We start from the raw sequence: 26,126 nt of genomic DNA on the forward strand, positions 1-26,126 counted from the left end.
CAAATTCTTCACATTGGAACAAGTAAACGTCATGCTGTCCATAGCCATGATTGTCAGATTCCAAACGTGATGACGACCAGCAAACTAAAGTTTTTTTGAAAGTGAGCATCTATGAAATTGCAAGTCTCTGCACTTATGGGCTTTGTGTGAGCTTTAGGAAGAAATAATGAATTTGAACCTTACTAGACTTGAGCGGTTTTACATTCCAAAACAGCATATTGTTAATTTGCATTAACGTTTTACACATTCATGTGTTAACTGTGTTTATTAAACCTGCAGAATATGGAGGAGGACTTTGAAAAAAAGTAAGACTTTCATTAGTGATTTTCAGGACATCCCACAGTGCTTAATAGCCTACTAAGTTCTTTTTTTTTAGTATAACCACTGTTATATTGTTATATGGTTCATATTCCTTTTCCTTCTGGTGCCAGGGTTCAAATCATCCCCATTATGATGGAACAAAAGTATTGTTTTAAAAGAAAAGGGAATGAAGTATTGATGAATAAATCTTTGACTCCTTGAACAAGGTTACAGCAGCCCATTGAAATCTTGAAACTAAGAAGTGAAATTTGGAAGTCATTGTGGGGGCCACACTCCTTGCCCTTGAGCCATGGTCTTTGCTTCATTCTGTTGCACTGGAAATGTGATGGCTTTGTCCTTAAGCTAATATACATAACTTCTTGTTCACACACCTTGAACCACAATAATACTCTGAACCACCCACTCTGAACCAGAAAAGTCCTGTTGTTGGATAAGCTGATTTTTATCACATTAAATTCAGCTGATTAAGTGCATGGACCCACCAAGTTGAGATTATGGGGCTTTTTTGGAATTTAGGAAGGATTCATGACAGCTGAAAAATCTGGTTAAAAACCATTACTCGCAGCAAATCATCCATGAATTTGCCTTGCTGACTGCATGAGATCCTAGCACAGAGAACAATATAAAAAGCACTTGTGATGACATCTGGGTTTTTTTTGTACTATGGAGTGCAGCTGATTGAATGAAATCATTAAATCTGCAGTTGGACTCTTGTGGTTGTAAAAGCACCCTCATCTTGATTTTTAAAAAACAAAAAAAAAAGAATGCTTTCCACAATTGAATCATTTGGATTTTGGGGTGTGCTTGAATCATCTTCTGCATTCAATTTCTTGCTTTAAATTGCTATCTCTATTTCAATTGGTATAAATAATAGGTTTGTTTCAAAGGACGTCTTGTAATTGCACATAATCTGGCCACATTTGATGAGCTACTCCAGAGAGCATCATCAGAGTCCCCAATCTTGTTATCACTCCATGCCCTATTTTGACCCTTGTGTTTATTTTTGCCCGCTAAGAAGATGTGTTCCATTTGACCACTGAAATGTCCAAGCCTATACTTAATAATCAAATAGCATTTTACATGGAAATCTGATTGCTTGCACAAAAGTTCAATATTTCCTGTTAAAGCAATTAAACATATGTGGCTATATCAGTAGTCATTGCCATTTAATTAAATGTAGGGTCACAGGTTTTACATGATATCAGCAAGCTGTCATTAACTATAAAGAGTACTGACTGCAAAGCAATATTCAGGTGAACACAAGTACAGCAATTGCTCAGAGAATATGGAAGTTGATTTACAACTTTAATCTGGGCCTTGTCCCAAAATGCACCCTCTAAAAAGGTGATCGTAGAATGGGATCATTTTGAAGCCTCTATTGTTGGACCAATGCTTTGAAATTCTCTTGTGTAACCACAATTCCTAGTTTGGTACTGAGTTATGCAACTGAGGAGGGCCTTTCTATGTATGTGTTGGTTGATCTCATTTGGCAAATAATGGGGCAGTGCATATTACCATTGAGCAATGTCAACATTGAGTTCACCTGTGATGCCTTTCATGTTGGAATTGCTGACAAAGGTTCACTTAGCTCACTTTGAAGGCTGACAGCTTGGGTACCAGCAGCCGCGATGATCATATTCAGAATGGAGCAGAATAAATGCCTACTTGTATTAACTTCCTAATATACATAACTGGAGCTTTGTTAGCATGCATGACAGGTTATTGTGTTCATGAAAAAAGAAGTTGCTAGGTCCTGCATTTCAAACTTTGTATCTAATGGATTCTTGTGGTGTAGGAACTTGTCAAAGTAATGCTCAAATTTACTGAAGGAAGTTTGACTCTGACTATCTTGTTGATATCTACAATTTGATAGCACACTTCTGTGCCATACCATATGCTGCATTGGCAATTAACATGCTACACAATGTAATAAAGTCATACAGCAAAGGACCTTTATATTCCTGTGATCTGCATTACTTTAGTTTTGATTTGGATTCAGACTGGGTGCGGAAAGACAGTAACATTTGTGCTGCTGATAATGATGGCAGGTTATTTGCAGGTGGTGCAAAGGGTTGTGAAAATGATATTGTAGCATCTGTTGTGCAGCATAAGCTGCAGAATTGCTGACCCTCATTATAAGTAAAAAATAATATGACGACTGTTGCTGTGACATTGTGCCATCAAGCTAAGAGAAGAAAATAGATTTTGCTTTTCTTAAGAAGAAATTTCTGACAACATGCTGATTTTGATCTCATCCACTTGGGAAAGGCATAAGTTTAAGCAAAACAGAAACACTCCCTGAGGGGTCAATGGCAACAGTGAAGTTGGATGTGTCAGGGGCACTAATGCAAGTTTGAACGTTCCGTGGTGTATTTCATGTTACATGCATTTTTATGAGACATCTTCAGGTAAGACATCACACAAGATTGTCCTTCAATAACAAGCCTCTGCACGTTTGCATGTTACTGAGCTAGATCTTGAACATCACTACCATCCTGGTGTTCAGGGCATGTTTTCAAAATTTGCAGATGATAGGAATATTGGAAATGTTGTCAAGTGCAATGAGGAGAGTTGTGAACATCAAAAAGACATAGACATGTTGGTGGATTGGGCAGACAAGTGGCAGATGAAGTTCAAGGCAGAGACGTTTGGGGTGATTCACTTAGGCAGGAAGAATATGCAAAGACAGTATAAAATAAAGGGAGCAACTCTAAAGAAGGTGCAGGAATAGAGGGACCTCGGTGTACATAAGTCATTGAAGATGGCAGGGCATGTTGAGAGAGAAGTTAATAAAACATATAGTATAAAAACAAAAATACCTGGAAAAACTCAGCAGGCCCGACAGCATCTGCGGAGAGGGACACAGTCAATGTTTTGAGTCCGAATGACTCTTCATCAGAACTAAGGAAAATATATTGGATTTCAATAATAGGGGCATTGAGTACAAGAGTAAGAGGTCATGTTGAACTTGTATAAGACACTAGTTAAGCCTCATCTGGAATACTGCATCCAGTTCTGGGCACCGTCTTTGAATAAGGATATGAAGGCATTGGAGAGAATACAGAGGAGATTCGCAAGAATGATTCCAGGGATAAAGAACTGCAGCTATAAGGATAGATTGCAGAGCTTGGGACTCTTTTCCTTGGAGAAAAGAAGGCTGAGAGGAGACTTGATAGAGGTGTTCAAGATCCTGAGGGGTATAGACAGGGTAAATAGTGAGAAACTGTTCCCACTCAAGGGAGCATCAAGAACGAGAATAATTGGTCAAAGGAGTAAAAGTGATGTGAGGAAAATTTTTTTCACGCAGAAGGTGGTTGGAGTCGAGAATAAACATCCTGAGAGGGCGTTGGAGGCAGGTTTGATCGAGCTATTCAGAAGGGAATTAGATTGCTATCTGAAAAGGGAGAATGTGCAAGGTTACAGGGATAAGGTGGGGGAGCAGGATGAGGTAGAATGCTGTTTCAGAGAGCCTGTGCAGACTCAATGGGCCGAGTGGTTGCTTCCTGCTCTGTAAAGATTCTGTGATTCTCTTGAGGGTTCCACATTTTATGTTGCTTTATCCCTTTTCTACTTCCAAAAGCTCTGACTCAGTGATCTGGTGTATACCTGATGTACACTGTACACCTGGTAAAAGATTAAGTATAGATCAGTGCTTACCACGAACAGTTATGTGTTGACACATCATTTGAAAATGCAGAAAAATAAGTTTGGACAATTATGATGCATATCTACTGTTCAGTTCGGCATGATAGGTGTGTACGCATGTGCTTGTTTGTATCTTCATCCTTAGTAGAAGCTGATTTTGAGCAGGAACGTAGAACAAGGAAACCATAAATGACATAAGTGATGACTTGTTGCAGAAAGTTTATGTTGTAAAGTTAACAAAATGTGCCTGTTTTCTGTAATATTTCCTTTTAACATTTTGTCATTACAGATACTGTTGACAGAATACTTAGATGTGAAGAACACTCGAACTGCCTCTGAACCTTCATCACAGCTTAGTTATGCCAGCTCTGGGAGTGATTTTGCAGCATTCTTTGCCAAAAAGAGACCTCAGAGGCCCAAAATGTCCCTATTCAAGTAAGAATCATAGAGCCCATTTGGTGTATTTATTTTGTGTGTTTTTTTTTAAGAAAATAATTGGTTATGCCTTCTCAATACTGTTTCAGTTTAAAACGAGAAAAATATTTGGGGTCTCCTCCTTCAGTGAGTATGAGCTTTCCGTAACATTTACAGTTTGTTCTTTTTATCTGCTGGTGTGGGGAAAAGCGGGTTGGGGTAACCAAGCATTTGGAAGCTCTTCCCCCATTGGTAATAATGGGAGAAGCATCAATGATAACCACAAAGAAACCCATTATATTCCCCCTGATTAAAGGAGAAAATGATAAGGCACCCAGGGTCAGTTTGCAGAAAAGAAACTTAAAAATGTGAGCTACCTGATCCTTTTTTTAACTTACACATGTTTAACCTTTTAACCTAGTCAATGATTAGAATGAAAAAAGATAACTGAAAGCATTCTGGCCCATCAGTTTAGTTGCCATAAGGCTAATTTCACAGAGTTGCACTTTATCTTTGGAAATAATTATTTTGAAATCTTAACACTGCTGCGGGCTTTGTTGATATGGACAATGTTAATTATTTTCTTATTATTCGCTCTTGGGATGTGAGCATTGCTGTGAAGACCTGCATTTATTGCCCATCCCCAATTGCCCATGAGAAGATAGTGTTGAGCTGCCATCTTTAAGCGTTGCAGTCTTTGGGGTGTATGAACACCCACAATTTGATTAGAAAGGGCCAGTACATGTCGTGAGATAAGTAGCTGAATGTTGGTTTGGAGAAGGAGCAGAATCTCTTTTGCACCGTAGATTCAGTCTTCAGGATTGATGCACAAATCATCTTGCTTGAGGCTTGCAGCTGCTGTGGTGTTTTAGATGAATTTTCTATTGGCAAGGGAATCATAAAAATTGCATATTATAATAGTGAGTATTATAGCGAGGGAACTGTGTATAAAAATGGTTTTGAAAGGGCCCTTGGGTGATTGTTGAATTGATGCTTAAAACAATCTTGCAGGTTTCTGAAAACTCATGTGCAATGAAAATATTATTTTTGTCACTTGCATGTGATCTATCAAACCAAAATCACATTATCAAGTTATAAACACAAAACAATATTTTACAGACTACACATGAATTTTTTTTGAGAACAGTGAAGTTTATTGAGAGATATAAAACCAAAACCAGTTAGGAAAAAAAAAACTTCTCATGCTGATAATGTGAAATAAAAACTAGAAATTCTGCAAATGTACAGCATTCTTGTCGACTTCCAATAAGAGACAAGACAGATTAACACAAAAGCAAAATACCAAGGATGCTGCAAATCTAAATAGAACCAGAAAATGTTGGAAATACTCAGCAGTATAGGCAGCAGCTGTGAAGAGAGAAAACGAGTTTATGTTTCAAGTTGATGGCCTTTCATCAGAACTGGAAAAAATTAGGGATGAAACAGGTTTTAAGCAAATACAATGACGAAGTGGTGAGGGGTGCAAAGATCAGCAAAGTGGGTGGAAGACAGGAGAGATTATATAACAAAGGGCTAATGTTGCAAGATAAGCGGGTGATATGGAACAATAGAGAAACCAAAAGATGGGTCTAGAGGAGCAGAAAATTAGAAAAGTTGGATCCTGATCAGCAACTGCTGTCTGAAAAAATGGACGCAGTGGTTATGATCTAAAATTGTTGAACTCAATGTTGAGTCAAAAGGCTGTAAAATGCTTAACCAAAAGCTGAGGTGTGCTGTTCCGTGAGCTTCTGTTAAGCTTAGTACAGAATTAGAGGCTGAATTCAGAGCAGGGTAAGAATTATAATGCCAAATGACTGAAGGCTTTGGGGTCACGTTTGTGAATTGAATGGAGGTGTTGCACAAAGCAATCACTCAATCTGTTTGGCTTCTCCAGTGTCTAGGAAGACCATACTGTGATCAGTGAATATGGAATACTAAATTAGAAAAGCACAAGTAGGTCACTTTTTCATCTGGAAGGCATTTTTTTTCGCCATGGATAGTAGCAAGGGAAGAGGTTAAAGGACAAGTGTTGCATCTCTTGTGCTTGTAGAAGGTGTGGGTTGGGGACAGGTATTGGGAGTGATTGAAGAGGGGGTAGATAAATGTTTTGGGTAGAAACCTTTTGTAATGGCCAGTATTTTATTGTTTTTTCCCCCAGATATGTATTAAGAGTTGACAGAATAATTAGATTGTATGCCCTGGCTTGTGCTGGGATAACATACACTCATTTCCAAACTGAACTCCCTACTTCATGAGATAGGTAATTTGGGGGAGAGCATTTTTTTTTCAATTTCAATTGGTTTAATGTAGTTACTGCCCATTAGGATACTTAACTATAAAGGTTTTTACAGCATAGAAGGAGGTCTTTTGACCCACTGTGTTTGTATGTCAACCCTTTGCTTTGGGCTAGTATCAAGCAACATTAAAATCATTGCTGGCACACGATCTTCATCACATATTTTTCTGGCACTTAGAGCAATTCAGCGCTAATCCCATTGGCCTGCTCTCTCCCCAGAGCCCTGTCCTCCTCTCCTCTACTTTAAACCTTTCTCATCTTTTCCCTTAAAAGATGAAATAGTCTCTGCCCTGACAACTTCCCTTAAGAGAGCATTTGATGTTCCAGCTACTCTTTCTCTTGACCTCTGTCAAGAATTAATGAAATGGCATGCTTGTCCCAATTTACTTCAAAACTCTTCATAATTTGTAAAACTTATATTAAGTTTACCTTGGGCTTCTCTGTTCTTGTGAAAATATTATTAATATCACGTCTCTTCTCACACCTAGAGTTTCTAACGTGAGGCGTTATGCATGTTCCATAATATGAACTTGAAGTGCAACATTTCAGATTCAAAGGCTATTAACACTGATTACTTATCATTAATTCAGAGAAACAAAACATAACCTGTCGAGCACATCCTTCAATAGGGTTTGTCTGATTGCAGGTTTGAGTCGTCTTCACATGCAATCAGTATGAGTGCGTATCTCCGTGAGCAAAGACGGGAGCTGTACAGCAAGAGTGGAGAGCTACAAGGTAAATTAATTAGATGTTGTGTACTTGATGCATGCTGAACTGTAGACCAAGAATTCTGAAATGCAACAATATTATAAATCCAATCCTTGCTGCATGCTTCTTATTGTTCTTGAGTAGACTTGAAGATTGTCAGTAAATGCCTGTGCTTTGAATTGAATGTGTGAAATGCTGAAATTACTCAAGAGGCCCATCTGCATCCCATGACTTTGATAGCCTCTGCAAAATATCTCATTTAAAATTTGAGTTTCTTTAGAAAAAGCATTTGCGTGACTTCTTTCATGAGCTTAGGACCTCCGAAAGCATTTTACAGCCACTGAAGTCCGTTTGAAGCCACTGTTATAATCTAGGAAGCTTGGCAATCATTCCGTGCATCGAAGTGTCCCATAAACAGAAATATGACTAGGTGATCCGTTTCAGCAATGTTAGTTGAGAGATTAATGATGGCCTTAAGATGGGAGCACTCCCCTGCCGTTCTTCGAATAGTGTGATGGAATCTTTTATGTCCATCCAAGGAAGCAGGCTTAATACCGTTCCCAAAAAAAGTGAAGTACTGTTATGTTATTGTGCAAATTTTTAATATTTAGTGTGCTTTTGATGAGTCTGATTCATATGTGCATAAAATTTGATTATTTTTGAAGTATGATCATTTCTTGCATTAAGTCGCACATATATTAATACCAAGATTTGTAGCTTTTACTGTTCTTTAAAAATACTAACTTTTTCTGCAGTAGATTTTTATTTAATTCTGTTGTTTAGTTTAAATAGTTATTTCACAGAGACAAGTTGCCTTTTGTTTTCATGAAATATTTTAAAAAGTATCTCAAATTTTTGGTGTCCTAAATGAGTATTTAACATAAAATAATTATGCAAAATAAACCCGGAGCTGCTTTTTATTACATACCTAATACCGTGACTACATTTTTTCTAGATATTTAGGTGTATTTTAACCTGGAAAAAGTACCAACAACTTGCTGGATGTTTAGAAAATATATAACACTTGAAATCCTGATTTTTTTTTTTTCCCTTTGGCATAAAATGAACACTGACAATTGATGAGCAACATTTGCACTTCATCAGATTCAGGAATATTCTCTTCTATCTATATTGAAGTTTTGCATATAGCAGGCACTTCCTATGAGTATCGCACTTACTTCCTATCCTGTCATCAGACTCTAGTATATCCTCTCACTTGCCATGACATTAGTTTGCAGAATTTACTTTAGGTAGGTTGATCTTCAACGAAGACTCTGTAAGACCGAAATTCCTGTTGCTTACATTAAGGCATGTTCTTACAGAATCAGCACTTCACCATCATCATTCAGTATTTTGAATTGATGGACCATGTAAATGTTCACCATTTTACAGGAATATGTAAATCAATTTCAAACCCAAGTGGACCATTGCTTCGTCTCACCTTCGCATGCAACTGCACCCCCCCACCCAAGATTACTCTGACGGATTTCTAAATCTAATTTCTGAATCCTATTTGTTTACAGGAACTTGTTTAATCCCTTTTTGAACCTCATTGTTGTTTCTTGTTCCACAATTCTTGCTGCTTCACATCTTTATCACCCACTCACTTTTTTTTTAAATGGGCTCAATTTTTCATTCGTTCCCATTTATTTGACACTGACTATTTACTTATGAACCTTACATTTGGCAGGAAAGCAAAACTGAATCTTGAATCTTTAAACTTCCAAATGAAAAAGGGTGTGTATGACAGATGTCAGATTGATAATACAATTGAGAACCAGGCTGAATATAGAAAGTTAAGTGGGGTTCTGAAAATAGAAATAAGAGTGTCTGAGAAGAGACTAGCAGCCAACATACAAGAGAATCCCAAAGTCTTTGTAGGCATATCAATTGTAAAAGTGTGGCAAAAAGAGTGGGACTGATTAAGGACCAAAAAAAGGTCTATACTTCGAGGCACAGAGCATGGCTGAGGTATTGAATGACTGGCTACATTGCATCTGTCTTTGCCAAGGAAGATGCTGCTGCCAACGTCATAGTGCAAGAGGAGGTAGTTGACACTAGGCTAAAAATTGTTTAAGAAAAGGTATTAGGAAGACTTGCTGTAATTCCAAGTTGATGTCATCAGGTCCGGATCAGATGCATCTGACGATGCTGGAGGAAGTAAAGGTGGAAATTGTAGAGGCAGTAGCCATAATCTTCCAGCCTTCCTGAAATACAGGGATGGTGCCAGAGGATTGGAGAATTCCAAATATTACACCTTTGCTCAAAAAAGAATGTAAGGAATAGTCCAGCAACTACAGACCACATTTAACATCAGTTTTGGGAAAGCTTTTCAAAATGACAAACTGAGACAAAATCAGCAGTCAAATGTGAATAAATTAAGTAAAACCAGCACAGATCTGGTCAGGGGAAAATCTTGTTTAACTAATTTGAGTTTTTTGATGAAGTAACTGAAAAAAGTTGATGAGGTTAATGTGGTTGATATGCTGCACATGAACTTGCCAAAAGGCGATTGATAAAATGCTGCACAAGAGACTTGTCAACAAAATTGAAGCTCACGGACTTAAAAGAACAGTAGCACCATGAATACAAAGTTGGCTGAGTGACAGTAAACAGAGTAGTGGTGAACAGTTGTTTTTCGGACCGGAGGACAATATATCGTGGGGACCCCCATGGATTGGTATTAGGAGCACAGCTCTTATTGATCTATGGCCTAGCGATCCGTTCAGTTGTATCAGACCGCTAGAGAGTTACAAAGGAATGAAACCGGACAGACCGCCCGGCATTGACCTAGGCACCAGAAACGACAATGGCAAACTCAGCCCTGTCAATCCTGCAAAGTCCTCCTTACTGACATTTGGAGGCTTGTGCCAACATTGGGAGAGCTGTCTCACAGACTAGTCAAGCAACAGCCTGACATAGTCACACTCACGGAATCATACCTTACAATGTCCCAGATGCCTCTAGCACCATCCCTGAGAATGTCCTGTCCCACTGGCAGGACAGACCCAGCAAACTTGGTGGCACAGTGGTATACAGCTGGGACAGAGTTGCCCTGGGAGTCCTCAACACTGATTCTAGACCCCATGAAGTCTCGTGGCATTAGATCAAACATGGGCAAGGAAATCTCCTGCTGATTATCACTATCACCCTCCCTCGCTGATGAATCAGTAATCCTCCATGTTGAACACCACTTGGAGGACGCACTGAAGGTGGCAAGAGCACAGAATGTACTCTGGATGGGGGACTTCAATGTCCATCACCAAGAGTCCCATCCTCCCATTGAGGATACCTTCCATCGTGTTGTGTGACACTGCCAACACGCTAAATGGGATAGATTTCAAACTGATCTAGCAACTGAAGACTGGACAACCATGAGGCGCTGTGGGCCATCAGCAGCAACAGGATTGTACATAACCAATCTGTAGCCTCATGGCCTGGCACACCCTCCACTCTACAATTACCACCAAGCCAGGGGGATGAACAATGGAGAGTGCAGGAGGTCATGCCTGGATCAGCACCAGGCATGCATAAAAATGAGGTGTCAATCTGGTGAGCCTACAACTCAGGACTACTTGCCGGCCAAACCACATAAGCAGCAGGTGATAGATGGAGCTAAATGATTACACATCTAACGGATCAGATGTAAGCTCTGCAGTCCTGCCACATTCAGTCATGAGTAATGGTGGGCAATTAAAGAACTCACTGGAGGAGGGGGCTCCACAAATAGCCCATCCTCAATGATGGTGAGCCCAGCACATCAGTGCAAAAGATAAGGCTGAAGCATTTACTACAATCTTAAGCCAGAAGTGCCGAGTGGATGATCCATCTTGGCCTCCGCCAGAGGTGCCCAGCATCACATGCCAGTCTTCAGCCAATTTGATTCACTCCACATGATATCAAGAAATGGCTGAAGGCACTAGATGGTGCAAAAGCGATGGGCCCTGACAATATTCTGGCAAAAGCACTGAAGATTTCTGCTCCAGAATTTGTCACGCTGCTAGCCAAGCTGTTCCAGTACAGCTACAACGCTGGTATCTACCCAGCAATGTGCCTGGGTATGTCCTACACACAAAAAGCAGGACAAATCGAAGCTGGCAAATTACCACCCCCTCAGTCTATTCTCAATCATCAATAAAGTGATGGAAGGGGTCATCAATGGTGCTATCAAGTGGCACTTGCTTGGCAATAACCTGCTCACTGACATTCAGTTTGGGTTCCGCCAAGGCCACTCAGCTCCTGACCTCATTACAGCCTTGGTTCAAACATGGACAAAAGAGCTGAGTTCCAGAGGTGAGGTGAGAGTGACTGCCCTTGACATCAAGGCAGCATTTGACCGAGTGTGGCATCAAGGAGCCCTAGCAAAACTGGAGTCAATGGGAATTGGGGAAAACTCTCTGCTGGTTAGAGTCAAACCTAGCGCAAAGGGGGAGAAGATGATTGTGGTTGTTGGAGGTCAATCATGTCAGTTCCAAGACATCACTGCAGGGGTTCCTAGGCAAAACCATCTTCAGCTGCTTCGTCAATGACCTTCCTTCCATCATAAGGTCAGAAGTGCGGATGTTCGCTGATGATTGCACAATGTTCAGCATCACCCGTGACTCCTCTGATATCGAAGCAGTCCATGTCCAAATGCAGCAAGACCTGGACGTTATCCTGGCTTCGGCTGACAAATGGCAGTGGTGCCACACAAGTGCCGGGCAGTGACCATCTCCAACCAGAGCGAATCTAACCATCGCCCCTTGACATTCAATGGCATTACTATCGCTGAATCTCTGATTATCAAAGGTTCCTGAGGGTTACCATTGACCAGAAACTGAACTGGACTAGCCATAAAAATACTGTGGTGACGAGCAGGTCAGAGACGAGGAATCCTGTGGTGCATAACTCACCACCTGACGCCCCAAAGTCTGTCCACCGTCTGCAAGGCACAAGTCAGGAGTGTGATGGAATACTCTCCATTTGCCTGGATGAGTGCAACTCAATCAACACCTGAAGAAGCTGGACACCGTCCAGGTCAAAGCAGCCGCTTCATTGGCACCCCATCTACAAACATACACCCCCTCCACCACCGATGCCAAGTGGCAGCATTGTGTACCACCTACAAGATGCACTGTGGCAACCCACCAAGCCTCCTTGGACAGCACCTTCCAAACCCACAACAACTACCATCTAGAAGGACAAGGGCACGTGGCAACACCACCACCTGGATTTGCCCCTCCAAGCTATTCGCCATCCTGACCTGGAACTATATCGTCATTCCTTTACTGTCGCTGGGTCAAAACTCTGGAACTCCCACCCTAACAGCACTGGGGTGTACCTATGCCACATGGACTGCAGCTCAAGAAGGTTCAAGAAGGCAGCTCATCACCACCTTCTCAAGGGCCATTAGGGATGGGCAATAAACGCTGGCCGAGCCAGCGACGCCACATCCCAGAAACTAATAAAAAATGTATATATTGATGACCGAGACTTGGGTATGTAGGGTGCACTTTTAAAATTTGCAGTTATACTAAATTTGGCATTGTCGTGATGTATTTTAAGAGGACTTAGACGGACTGGCGGAATGGTGGGCTCATGGAAGATGAAGTTTCATGTAAAAAAAGTGGGACGAATGAGGAAAAACAATATAAAATAAAGGGTACAGCTCTAAAGGCTGTGCAGGAGCTGAGGGATCTGGGGTATTTGGGCACAAATTGTTGAAGGTGGCAGGGCAGGCTTATGGGATCCTGGGCTTTTTAGATAGAGGATTAGAGTCCAAAGCAAGGAAGGCGAATCTATAAAATTCTGGCTTGGCCTCGGTGAGAGTATTTTTGTCCAGTTCTGGGCAGCACACTTCAGAAAGCATGTGAAGGCTTTAGAGAAGTGGCAGAAAAGATTTATGAGAATTTTTCCAGGGATGAGTGGCTTCACTTAGGTTGACAAATTGGAGAAGCTAGGGCTGTTCGTTTCAGAGAAGAGAAGGTTGAGAGATTTTTCTGAAGGTATTCAAAATCATGAGGGGCCTGGACAGAGTAAGTAGGGAGAAAACGTTCCCTTTGGCAGAAGGGTTGAGAACCAAAGGCCACCAATTTCAGGTGAATGGCAAAAGAGCCAGATGCAACGTGAGGAAACACTTTTTGTCCACTGCAAATGGTTAGGATGTGGAATACACTACCCAAGGACATGGTGGAGGCAGATTCAATTGTGGCTTTTTCAAAAAGGAGGTGGATAATTATCCGAAAAGAAAAAATGTGCAGAGCTACAGCAAAAAGGCAGGGGAGTGGGACTAGCTGAATTTCTCTTGCAGAGAACCAGCGCAATCATGATGGGCCAAATGGCTTCCTGTACTGTTCACATTCTATGATTCTGTAATTTTATTAGCAATTCACACCTCATTTTTCCTTTCATGAGAGAAAGGTTCCTCACCAGCTAACATGGCATAGATATGTCCTTTTCATTGTGTACTCAGTTTAGGAGCTTTTCTTTACTATCTGCCAAGCCTGTCTTTGGATGAGAAGTTAAACTGAGGTCTTAACTGCTTGTTTAGGTGGGTGTAAAACATCACATGCTACTCTTTGAAGAAGAGTGAGTAGTTCTTCCAGTACTCTGGCTAACATTTATCTATCAACCCACACTGTCAAAATATATTATCTATTCATTTGATATTTTTGAAACTTTGCTGTGAGCAAATTATATACTCTGCTTCACAATGTTTCAATACCAATTCCACCTCAAAAAGTAATCAGTTGGTTGTAAAGCATTCTGGAATGTCCTGAGGACACAAATATAAATTCAAGTTCTTCATTTTCTTAATATCCTAATAACCAAGTTCAAAACAGCATGCAGTTTCTCAAATGTAAGATCGTAAGAAATAGGAACAGTCGTAAGCCATAAGCCCCATCGAGTGTGTTCTTCCGTTCAATAAGACCATGGCTGAACTGCAACATCAACACTAGTTGCCCACCCTATCCCCGCATCATTTGATTTCCTTTGTGCTCAAAAATCTATCAGTTTCAGTTGGATATACTCATCGATTGAGTACCCAAGCCCTCTGAGATAGAGAATTCCAAAGATTCTCAACGCTTTGAGTGGAGAAATTTCTCCTCACTCAGTCCTAAGTGTTCAATCCCTTAACCTGAGACAATGCCCCTTAATTCCAGACTCCTGAATCAGGGGAAATGACTTTTAAGCATCTACCTAATGATGTCCTCTAAGAATTTTACACATTTCAATGAGATCACCTCTCATTCTTCTAAAAACCAGAGAGCATAGGTGCATTCTACATAACCCCTCCTCAGAGGATAGCCTACTCAACCCAGGAATCAATTCAGTGAACCTTTTGTTGCATCCCCACTAAAGCCAGTAAACCCTTCCTTTGTTAGGCTGACCAAAACTGTATACACTACTGCAGATGTGATCTTGCCAAAGCCCAATATAACTGCAGCAAGAGTCCCTTACTCTTATATTGCTACCTTCTTGCATTAAATACAAATGTACTATTAGCCTTCTTAATTGCTTGCTGTGTCTCATAATCATAATCATAGAGTCATTATGTCACAGGAGTAGGGTATTCTGCCCACCAAGTCATGTAGTCCTCACTGTAGAGCTATCCAATGAATCCCATTACCTATCCTGTGAATTTATTTCCCCAAGTCCATCCAATTTCCTTTTGAAATCACTACAGGTCATCACCACTTGCTTCACTAGAAAGTTCTTCTTCACGTCACCTCTTCACATCACCACTGCGTCTCTTGCCCAAAACCTTAAACCTGTGTCCCCTAGTCCTTGTACTGGCATGTTAACTTTGTGTAATTCAAGAATAAGGAGCCCCAATTTTCTTTGGCTACTAATATTCGCTAGTGTCTCACCTTTTAAAACATATTCTGCTTTTCCATTCTTTCTACCAAAGTGGATGATTTCACACTTGGCTGCATTATATTCTGTCTGCCACCTTCTTGCCTGCTCACTTAGCTGATCTACATCCCTTTGCAGCTTCCTTGCCTCCTCCTCCTAGCTTAATTCCCACCTAAACTTTTGACAACCATGGCCATGTATTATTTTAGAATTTCCTCCTTTAAATCTAAGTTTTGACTCTAGCTTATCATCCTAAACTTCTGTTTGCTGACTTAAAATAACTGTGAACTTCACATCAACAGTTTTTGGTTACCCATCCACCAAAACCCCCAATCAGGTTCTTATTGTGACATGGCAAGCAGTCAGAAAGCAACACTTCCAAATTAGTTGTTTTTTTTTTTAAAGATTTGCAGTTCATGCTGTTAATGAAAACAAGATTGAGGCATTTAATTGTTTCAAGTGACGATCGTCATGGTCATCGTGTTCATTTATTAAGTGTGAAAAAAGGACCATAACTCCGATATTGGGTGGCACTGTGGAGATAATTTGAAATATATTTGTTAGTATTGGTAATTCTATATCTGATCTGGAATTTGGAACTTGCTGTAGACACCTCGCATGCAGTTCTGTCATGCTTTCTTATGAATGACCTTTAACAAGGGCAAGCAAATCCTTAAGGAGCAATTTTATTTTACCACTAAACTTGGTTGCTGTGCAAATCGATGAAAAAGCATGTCCTTTACCATGCTGTGTCACTCGCCTGCTGAAGCTTACTTGTGCCTTCTTTTCACACAATGGAATACCAAGTTGAGTGTTTAAGACTGAGGAGAAACATTTCCCCTGATGGTCCCCAGAAAGCAGTGGAGGCTGAGTCATTGAACTTATTCAGCGGAGAGTTAGACAGATTTTTGGTAGACCAGGAAGTCAAAGGTTATGAGGGGCAGACGGCAAAGTGGAGTTGAGACCACAACCAGATCAGCCGTAATCTTATTTAATGGCAGAGCAGGCTTGAAGGGCTGAATGGCCTACTCCTCCTATGCCTTATGTTCCTCTGTTGCTATGGACTCATTTCAGTTCTGTCCCTCTGCTAAGTGGGATAAATGATCAAAATAATTTTCTAGCCAAATGAATAGAAGTAGAAACATTGGGACTTTCAAAATATAGCTTCACACTAACATGAATTCGGTAGGTGCACTTTGATGAACTGAGTGGATTTGTGTCATCTTCAGAATTATGAGGTGATATCTGCCTGAACTTAACCCCTTCACATAATTACATTCTGTTTGTGTGTATAAATGACCTAAAGGAAAGCTTTTCTTTGTTTCTGCCAGCTCTGTTTCCAATAGTTTTATCTCTTGTCTGACTTAATTCTAGTGTTTTCTTCCAAGTTGTCTTCGGAGTTGATATTTACTGAGCTTCAAAGAAGACCCCTGCAAATATCATTAAAAAAAATTTGATTTAAACTCGCTTAAGATGAGTCAAGTACAGTACAGGTACCTATCTATCTGTGGTGGTACTTAGTTACTGAGTTAACATTGTCTGACAAACACCAATAACAATGATGTATATTGCAACATTATTGAATCACACGATTCATCCTTAAGTGATCTGACATTAAATATTTGAGTGCATATATGCATGTCATTAATGTAATGTTGAGGATACACCCATGTGTTTATACAGTACATTGGAACATAAACATGGCACAATGCTGTAGTATGATGTGAATTCAATTCCCTTCCTCTGCTGAGTTCCCTATCTTGGCTGAACTGTTTTAAATTGACATTGAATGGAAACTAGACTGCCCTCTGTCCATTTACTGCTCCAAGAACATTAGTTTTCTTTATCTTAAATCTAAATTAATAAAAGAAAAATTTACTGTGGTGTACTTATTTGATTTAGTTTGGAATAAAAACTGAAGAACCTGTAATGGTACAGTATCACCATCCCACCTTTATGGACCAACCATAATGGTTTTCATGCTGATGCGATATCTAGTCATTTAGTTTTAATGTAGGGTGGCATTTTGTTTCACAGTTCAGGCAATTTCTTTTATACAATTACCATAGTTAGAAGGATGCAAAGGTTTTTGCCAATACAGTCCTTGAGCTGGAGATTGTGCATCACCTCTCATCTTTCCGTTTCTCTTCAGCCACACAACCATCAGTGTTATAGCTCACTACACATTTTCCCGCATTGGTAAGTGGAAACAATATTGCAAACATGATATGAAGATTTCTAACATTTCTTATCTACAGTCGCATTGTGACAGTTGTCGTAATACATTTAAAATGTTGTTAAAAAGAATATCAGATAAAATATTCCAATACTATTCACAATATTGCTGACAATCAAGGATCAGAGGAACTCTCTTTTTTCCCTCACCCCTGAATGCCAACCCCTACCATATTGGAATTGGAGGCAGCAACTGTGCTTTGCTGCTGCTTCATATTCTGCTATGTGGTGCTCCAACAATATCTTTCTACTTTTCTGATTTTGTTCCATTCACTAATGACAGTTTGTCACAAAGGAAGAAGGTCATTAATGCAGCAACCCATAAAGCAAAAGCAAAATACTGCAGGTGCTGGAAATTTCACAGAAAATGTTGGAAACACTCAGCAGGTCTGGCGGCGTCAGTGGTGAGAGGAACAGAGTTAAAATTTCAGGTCATCGACTTTTCTTCAGAAGTGCAGCAGTTAATATCCAGTTTCAAATGCTCTGGATCCCCCTCCCATTTTGTGTGAAAATGAGAGCCAGCTAATGAGTGATGCATCATTGGTAAACTCGCTAGCTGTACGAAATAATTATATTCAAAGCCTGGTTGATTATTTTGTGTCCCATTATTCCATCTGGTTTTTACCACATTTATTCAGAAAGCTCATTGTAACTGTAAAAAATGTTATTAAGTGATGTCCCCACAGAATAGAAAATAATGGAAGTGTTTTATAGCTGATCTGCCCAATCATTAGATTTTTAAAAAAATGTCACAATTGATGAGCATGTGTAAATATAGCCGCCTTAGTGGTATCAGCTTTTCCTCAATCCTTTTAATTGGATTTTGCCTCTGGGATTCAATGTGTCATGTAGTTTTACCACAAATCAGCTGCTCCTGTCAATCTTTGTGGCTTTGGCACTGTGTTGATCACCATGTATCACCAAGTTCCTGCCTAGCAATTTTTAAAATTAGTGAACAAAACTGTCAGGAAAAGGTGAATTTCCTTTTCTTCTACAAATGTTGTGCTGTACTTCAGTGCTTCAGCCTCTTAGAACTGAGGACTTTTTAAGTCATCGCAGATCTGTCAATTGAATTTAGACTCATTTTGGTTTTAAATATTTGTATCCAATTGCAATCCATTCCAATGGTCTTGAGTTATACATCTCACTATCAGCAGCAGCCTATCCTCGACAACTCTCATTGGGACAAGGCAGTGAACATTCACGACGGGAAGAGAGGGTGAAGATGTTGCTTTTCTTGTTGTATATTCATACACTTGCTTAAAAATATTTCACCCCTTGGGCAAACTATTGCCTTGATCTGAGATTCTTTTGGGTTTCTGAGGGTCTGCTAGGCCCCTAACTGTGCTATTATTCAGTCAGCCAGTGTGCTTCCATAAACATAGGTTGTAGATACAATAATTGTCCCATCATTAAAATCTGCTGCATGTATTTATGCATCGGCTTTCAGAACGTCCCAAAAGCTCTTTCCATGCAATCCGTTAGAATGGTAGTGGTGGTCAGTGTTGTTAGTTCAGCAATTCCAGCAGAGAATTTGAGCACAAGATCATACAGACAGTAAATAAGATGACTTATTCTATCTATTTGGTGGTGTTGGTTGAAGTTTTCATGCTCTGTTTGTGTGCAGAAAGAAATAAAGCTCAGAACAAAAACATTGAGAAGTCTGTAACGGATTTTAAGTAATAAAATCATTTTCTTGCCCACTGTTGACCAAGATTTACACAATTGTGCTATTCCAGTGGTACACGTGTAAGTGTGTAAAAGTATATTAACTGCACCTTATGAATTTAGATACCTGTTTTCCTTGTGTGTTTGTGGTGATTGCACTTGGAATTTTAGTCATGACATTGCAATGGCATAAGTTGTTTGGACTCTTGAATGGAGGAGAAATCATTATTATATCTGAAGGACTTAGAGCATGAGTAAAAAATCCTGCTATTGAGGAATTGAAATGAATGTATGGGAGGACTGAAAGGAAGGAACGCACAAATAAAACAAGACCCATCGCAAAGTTGTTATTTGTTCAACTCAACAATGGTGAGAAAGATTCTTGCCTGTGCAGTACTAACGGTTAGAAATAAATATTTGGTCAACACAAGAATGAAGTGACACAGAGGAAAATATGGCAATATGATCCAGCTTAATAAATGATAACATTCTATTAGCTTTCCCAATTACTTGCTGTACCTGCTTATTAGCCTTTTGATTGATACACTAGGACACCCAGATCCCTCTGCATCTCAGAGCTCTGCAGTCTCTCACCATTTAAATAATATGCTTCTTTTTCATTTGTCCTGCCAAAATGGACATTTTCCCACATTATACTCCATTTGCCAGATCTTTGCTCACTCGCTTAACCTATCTAAGTCCCCTTGTAGCCTTCTTATGTCCTCTTCACATGTTATTTTCCTGCCTATATTTGTATCATCAGCAAATTTAGCAACCATACCTTCCATCCCTTCATCAAGTCATTTATATAAATTGTAAAACGTTGAGGCCCCAGCACTGATCCCTGTGGCACACCATTTGTCGTATCCTGCCAAGCGGGAAAAGACCCATTTATGGCTACCCTCTGTTTGCTGTTGGTTAGCCAATCCTCTATCCATGTGAATATGTTACTCCCTACACCGTGAGCTTTTATTTCCCGCAGTCAGCTTTGATGTGGCACCTTAGCAAATGCCTTCTGGAAATCAAAGTATAGTACATCCACTGGTTCCCCTTGTCAAGAAGATATAATATTATTGGAAATTATTTTAAAATAGAGTTCAAGTGGTCTGTGTGTCTGTGTCTGCCTTAATTGGATTAAAGCCAGCTGGTCTAGAGGCTTTGTATAGAAGAGAAGTAGGTTTGAAATGTTAATTAGGTAAATTACAAGGTGAAGTGTAAAGGGGGCAATTTGCATCTTTAAATAAACCATAGCCAAAAAAAGCCAAACAATGTGTTTACTTTTTCCAAAGCTTACTAATAAAATTGGTATTATGAAAGGATTTTATTGTTAGAGGTAAAGTTCAGAAAACTTAGTGATAGAATGAGAATTTGCATTCAAAGAGGAAAATATGTATAAAGGAAGAGAACACTGTTGGTAAAAGGTCGAGGGATTCTAAGATCTAAAGCCTCCAGCCTGTAAGTCTCAAGCTGCTGTCTGCAAGGACCCAGAGCTGAAAGAAACTCATTTTGAATGCGACTGTCCTGAGTGTGCTTTGCCAGGGGTCTGTTTAAAACTGTGATTTATTGTTACCTCAACGGACGTGTAATTGAGAGTCAGATTAATTGAGGGATTTTTGTAGTTATTATAGTAGTAATTTTGCAGACATATGTATGTGCTTACAATCTATCTTGTATTAATAAATGTTTAATTTAGTTTTATTAAAAACCCCTTGAGACTTGGTCTTATTACTATTGAACTCAAAGCATGCATCTCAAAACATACAAATTGCAAAAATAGATTATGGCAGTTGTTTCAAGTTTCCCTCTGGGATTTGAACAAATCCGCCTTTACTATCAGCTGTGTCATAGTACCCTATATCCACAGCACATATGACTCCTTCAAAGAACTCAATGGAAATTGGTTAAACATGATTTCCCGTTCACAAAACCACGTTGACTCTGTCTAATTGCCTTAAACTTTTCCAAGTGCCCTGCCTTAGCATCTTTAATAATAGCTTCCAATATTTTCCCTATGACAGATATTAAGCTAACTGGCCTGTAGTTTCCTGCTTTCAGTCCCCCATCCTTTTTGAATAAAGGAGTTACATAAAGTTCATTTGGACCCAGGAACTTGTCAACCTGCATCTCCAATAATTTGCTCAGTACCACTTCCTGGGTGATTTTTTTTTTTTTTGAGTTCCTCCCTCCCTTCCATTTCCTGATTTACAACTATTTCTGGGATGTTATTTGTATCATCTATAGTGAAGACAAAGGCAAAATACCTGTTCAGTTCAACTGCCATCTCTTTACTTTCCATTATTACTTGCCCACACTCACTTTCCTTCAGACCAATGCTCACTTTAACTCTTTTAAATATCTAAGGAAACTCTTACTATCTGTTTTTATATTCCTAGCTAGTTTTCTCTTGTACTCTAATTTTTCCCTCCTTTAATCTTTTTGTCATTCTTTGATTTTTAAAAAAATTCTGTCCAATCTCCTGACCCGCCATCCATCCTTGCACAATCATATGTTTTTTTTCTTTAAGTTTGATACTGTCTTTAACTTTTTTAGTTAACTATGGATGGTGGTTCATCACCTTGGAATTTTTCTTTCTCATTGCAATGTATCTATTCTGTGTATTCTGAAATATCCCTTTAAATATCTGCAACTGCACCTCTGTTGACCTACCCCTTCACCTAATATGCCAGTTCACTTTAGTTAGGTCTGCTTTCATGCCCTCATAATTGCCCTCAAACTGTATATAAAATTATGATAGTTGCTACCAAGGGGCACCTTCACCATGAGGCCGTTAATTAATAATCCTATCTCATTGCACAATATCAGGTCTAACATGCTCTCTGGTTGCCTCCAGAATGTGTTGTTCTATGAAACTACCGCAAAAACATTCTATAAACTCGTCATCTTCATTACTTTTGCCCATCTGATTTTTCCAGTCTATATGTAGATTAAAATCCCCCATAATTATCACTGTATCTTCCCTACAAGCTCCCATTATCTCCTCCTTTATACTCTGTCCTTCCTTGATACTCTGTTGGGAGCCCTGCACATGATTCCCACAAGTTACTTTTTGCCTTTATCATTTCTCCTCCCTACCCAAACTGCTTCGGCATCCTGGCTTCCTGAACTTAGGTCATCCTTCTCTCTTGTGCTAATAGTATCATCAATGAACAGAGCAACCTCTCTACCTTTTCCTAGCTTCTGTCCTCTCTAAATGTCATGCATCCTTCAATATTCAGGTCCCAATTTATGTCATCCTGCAGCTGTCTCTGATGGCTATCGGATCGTACTTATTTATTTCTATTTGAGCTATCTGTTCACCTGTGTTGTTTCAAATGTGTTAGGAACAATGTATAATTTTTACATTGAATATAAATATATTTATGTGTTAAATATATAATGGTTTCAGTACCAATTTTGGTTGTTTATGAGCCTTGATGCCTAGAAGTCTGGATGGAGCTGTGACTGAAAAGTCAATCATTTGGCTTTGCTTATAAATATATCCATTTTTTGTGAGTTTTTACAAAAAACCTCGGAAGGTTTAAAAAGGGGTTAGGAGTTTTGTGGTTTTGGGGGGAAAAAACACAAAGTAGAAAAAACTGGGCTACAACTTCATCCCCTAAATGAAACAAATATTCTATATTTGATGCTGACATGAAAATGTGTATTGTTTAAAGGCTCAGTCAAAATGGATGTATCTCATGTTCCACATAACCTGATGGCGGATAGTTGTCAATTGTTTGTGAGAAAAGTTTACTTTGATCAGCAATTATTTAAAGTAAATAAAAGCAAAATACTGCGGATGCTGGAAATCTGAAACAAAAACAAAAATAGCTGGAAAAACTCAGCAGGTCGACAGCATCTGCAGAGAGGAACACAGTTAACGTTTCGAGTCCGTAGGACCCTTCATCAGTAAATACTTTGTTTCATTGAAGATGTTATATTGTTATATGGCAAGATTTTAACTCATTCAAAATCCGTCCACTTAACACATCCACAGTGTTAAAATCAGGCCCATATATCTTTAAAGGTATTTGGAACTGCAAAGTGCCATGGTTCTTTGGTTGCAGAAACCCAAGTGATCCCAAACAAATATATGGTTATCTTCTCATTCACATTCCATTATGTTATCATGTCATACTAATTTAATATTGCGCTGTTATGTCCTGGGTCACAAATAAGGGCAGGTTGACAACCATATCGTGAAAGAGGAAATGTATCTTTAAAACTTTTATAATGTCGGGCAGTTCTTCCTCATTTAGAGGATGTACAAAAGGAGCTCCTGAATGAATTGATGGCACTCGGTGACATTTACAACCTTTTGGATTTGACATCAGTTGTAGTGAGAATAATACAAAGGTTCTAGTGCACAATGTTATTGCTTAACAATGTAATTGCTAGCTGTGTATTTAGAACCTTGCCCCTGGAGCATGTAACCTTACGTTATCTGATCAGGAGCGGCAGGGCCCTGTTTTGAAGTGTCGCTGTTCCTCTAGACAAATGTGACAGCCAATTTGCATACAAAAAGGTCTCACAAGCAGCAAGGAGAAAAATAACCAGTTGATCTGACTTTGGTTGAAAGTTCAGTGTTGGCTATGATGCCAGGAGAATTAAGAAAGAAGAGTAACATGGCCTGGATTTATTGCTCACACTTTGGCAGGTTTGAAGGTGGGGGTACTCGTTAAATCCAGTGGGCAGCCAAGCCTACTGTGTACCCACCCCTCCACGCAGGCTTGCGGGGGGGCCCTCTTTAACTGGACCCTTGGGCCCATTGGTGGGCCCCCCCAGTCAAGTGTCAACCACCCCCCATGGCGTCTCAAACATGGCCCCCACCCGCCTCATAGACCCACAAACACACTCGAAGTTCTGATAGGTTGCAGCTCACCTTCTCATCACCCATGTACAGTACCAGCAGTGCTCAATGTTCCTGCTGGCACTACTGGTACTTCAAGCCTCTGATTGGCCAGCAGCTTTCTGAGGCAGGGTTTCCTCTCCCTCAGGGGCCTAAATGACTATGGGTCAGCTGCTCTTCCCCTGGTTGGGAACCATAGCGCCTTGTATAATTCACCCCATTAGGTCATGCGTCCCTCTAAGCATTATAAGAAATGGGAGCAGCAGTAGCAGCAGCCTCCTAGCTTCTACATTGTCAGGCTATCTAAGAATTTTATATGTTTCAAGGAGAACACCTTCAATTCTTGTAACTTCGGAGAATTTTGGCACATTCTACATAATCTCTCCTCATGGATAGCCCTGTTATTCCTGGACCCAATCTACTGAACCTTTTATTATGCCCTCACTAAGGCAAGTATATCCTTCCTTGGGTAAGAAGACCAAACTGTACGTAGTACTACAGGTGTGGTCTCTCCAAATCCCCATATAATTGCAACAAGGCTCCCTTACTCTTATGCTTCAACTCCCTTGCAATAAAAGCTCAAATACCATTTGCCTTCCTAATTGCTCTTTGTACAGCATGCTAACCTTCTGTGGCTCATATACAAGGACACTCAAATACCACTGAGTATCAAAAAAATGCTAATCTCGTAGCTTTTAAAACATTTTTTTTATTCTTCCAATCAAAAACGCTTCTCCACATTATACTTCATCTGCCACCTTCTTGCCCAATTATTTAACTGGTCAATATCCCTTTGCAGCCTGTTGCATCCTTCTCACAGTTTGCTTTCCCACCTAACCTTGCAGACTTAGCTGTATTACGATATATCTCCCTATGTAAGTCACTGAAATAGATTGTAAATAGCTGAGGCCCAAGCATGAATTGTTGTGGCATTCCAATTTACACCCTACCATCCAGAAAATTAGCTGTTTATTCCTACTTTGTCTTCTCTCAATTAACCAATCCTGAGTCTATGCTGACATATCACCCTCAATCCAATAAGCCCTAGTCTTGTGTGGCACCTAATAGAATGCCTTCTGAAAATCCAAATATCCTCCATCAGCTGTTTCCACTTTATTACCTGTCCAGTTACACCCTGCCAAAAACTCCAATAGATTTGTGAAAATGTTTTCCTTTTCATAAAACTGTGTTGACTCTGCCATAATCATATTGAGATTTTCCAAATGATCTGTTACAGCACGACCAGATTGTACTGTGTCCTATAATGATTCCTTATTCCTTATCACAAAAAGAGCCAAATTAACAATTATTGTGATTCTTAATGTCCAGACTCGAGTGTGGTTATCATCTCACCTGTAATTCTAGAATATCCTTGCACATTTCCAGTCGGGTAGCTCAAAAGCAGCTTTTGTAGCATCCAAATGAAACAGCGTAAACTTTGCTGTGAAGACCTTGTGATGAGTTGAGGGAGAAACCAGACAGACTTTACCACCTGGCTGTAATGTTTAGATTCTTAATTGCATCACTCAGCTGAAGAATCAAAACAAACATTAGGTCAGTGCTTCCCAAACTTTTTCCCGATGTGACCCCACTTAATGCTTCAGACCAGGTGCGACCCTGTGATGAAAATTGTCAGGAGCGGGGAAGAATTGTTGGGGGAGTGGGGGTAGGTGAATTGTTGAGCGGGCAGGGTAAGCCAGCAAAATTACACAGAAAAAAGAGAATACCTAATTTTTTAATCACTTAATGATTGGGTGGAGTGACAGGCAATCAAATAGTTTCTCCTGCCATCTGCTGCAAGTAATTATGAAACTGACCTTTTCTGGCTTTTAAAAAAATCAGCTGTCAAATGCTGCATGTTAAAATCTATTTTCTGTCATATTTTTTCTTTAATTTTTTCTTTGTTTTCTTCCTGTGCTGGGTTTGTAAATTTCTCCCAGAGCCTGAATTGCACTACCAAATCAGCGATAACGGAGAAAACAACACCATTTTCATCATTTCCTGTATTCCACTCTTTATGATCTTGTTGAGAAATCCTGTCAAAATCTGCGCCGTTATGTTCCTTAGGAATGACTTGACCTGAGTGCCAACTGGCCTTACCTCAGTGTAATTAGGATTGTTAGTACCCATCAAAGCACGCTGTACTCAGATCGT

At 39.7% G+C, this 26,126-nt stretch overlaps 1 protein-coding gene across 2 annotated transcripts in view; it reads left to right on the forward strand.

Moving 5' to 3' along the window:
- The window catches only part of exoc4 (exocyst complex component 4), a 509,047-nt gene that overhangs the window by 116,883 nt on the left and 366,038 nt on the right, over positions 1-26,126 (forward strand). For both annotated transcript variants that reach the window (XM_078553055.1, XM_078553056.1), the window contains exons 7-8: positions 4,256-4,401; positions 7,323-7,411. In XM_078553055.1, coding sequence (XP_078409181.1) covers positions 4,256-4,401; positions 7,323-7,411 — 235 coding nt within the window. The remainder of the gene's footprint in view (positions 1-4,255; positions 4,402-7,322; positions 7,412-26,126) is intronic.

This window comes from Cetorhinus maximus, chromosome 12 (genome assembly GCF_964194155.1).
Source record: "Cetorhinus maximus chromosome 12, sCetMax3.hap1.1, whole genome shotgun sequence".
Classification (NCBI taxonomy): domain Eukaryota; kingdom Metazoa; phylum Chordata; class Chondrichthyes; order Lamniformes; family Cetorhinidae; genus Cetorhinus; species Cetorhinus maximus.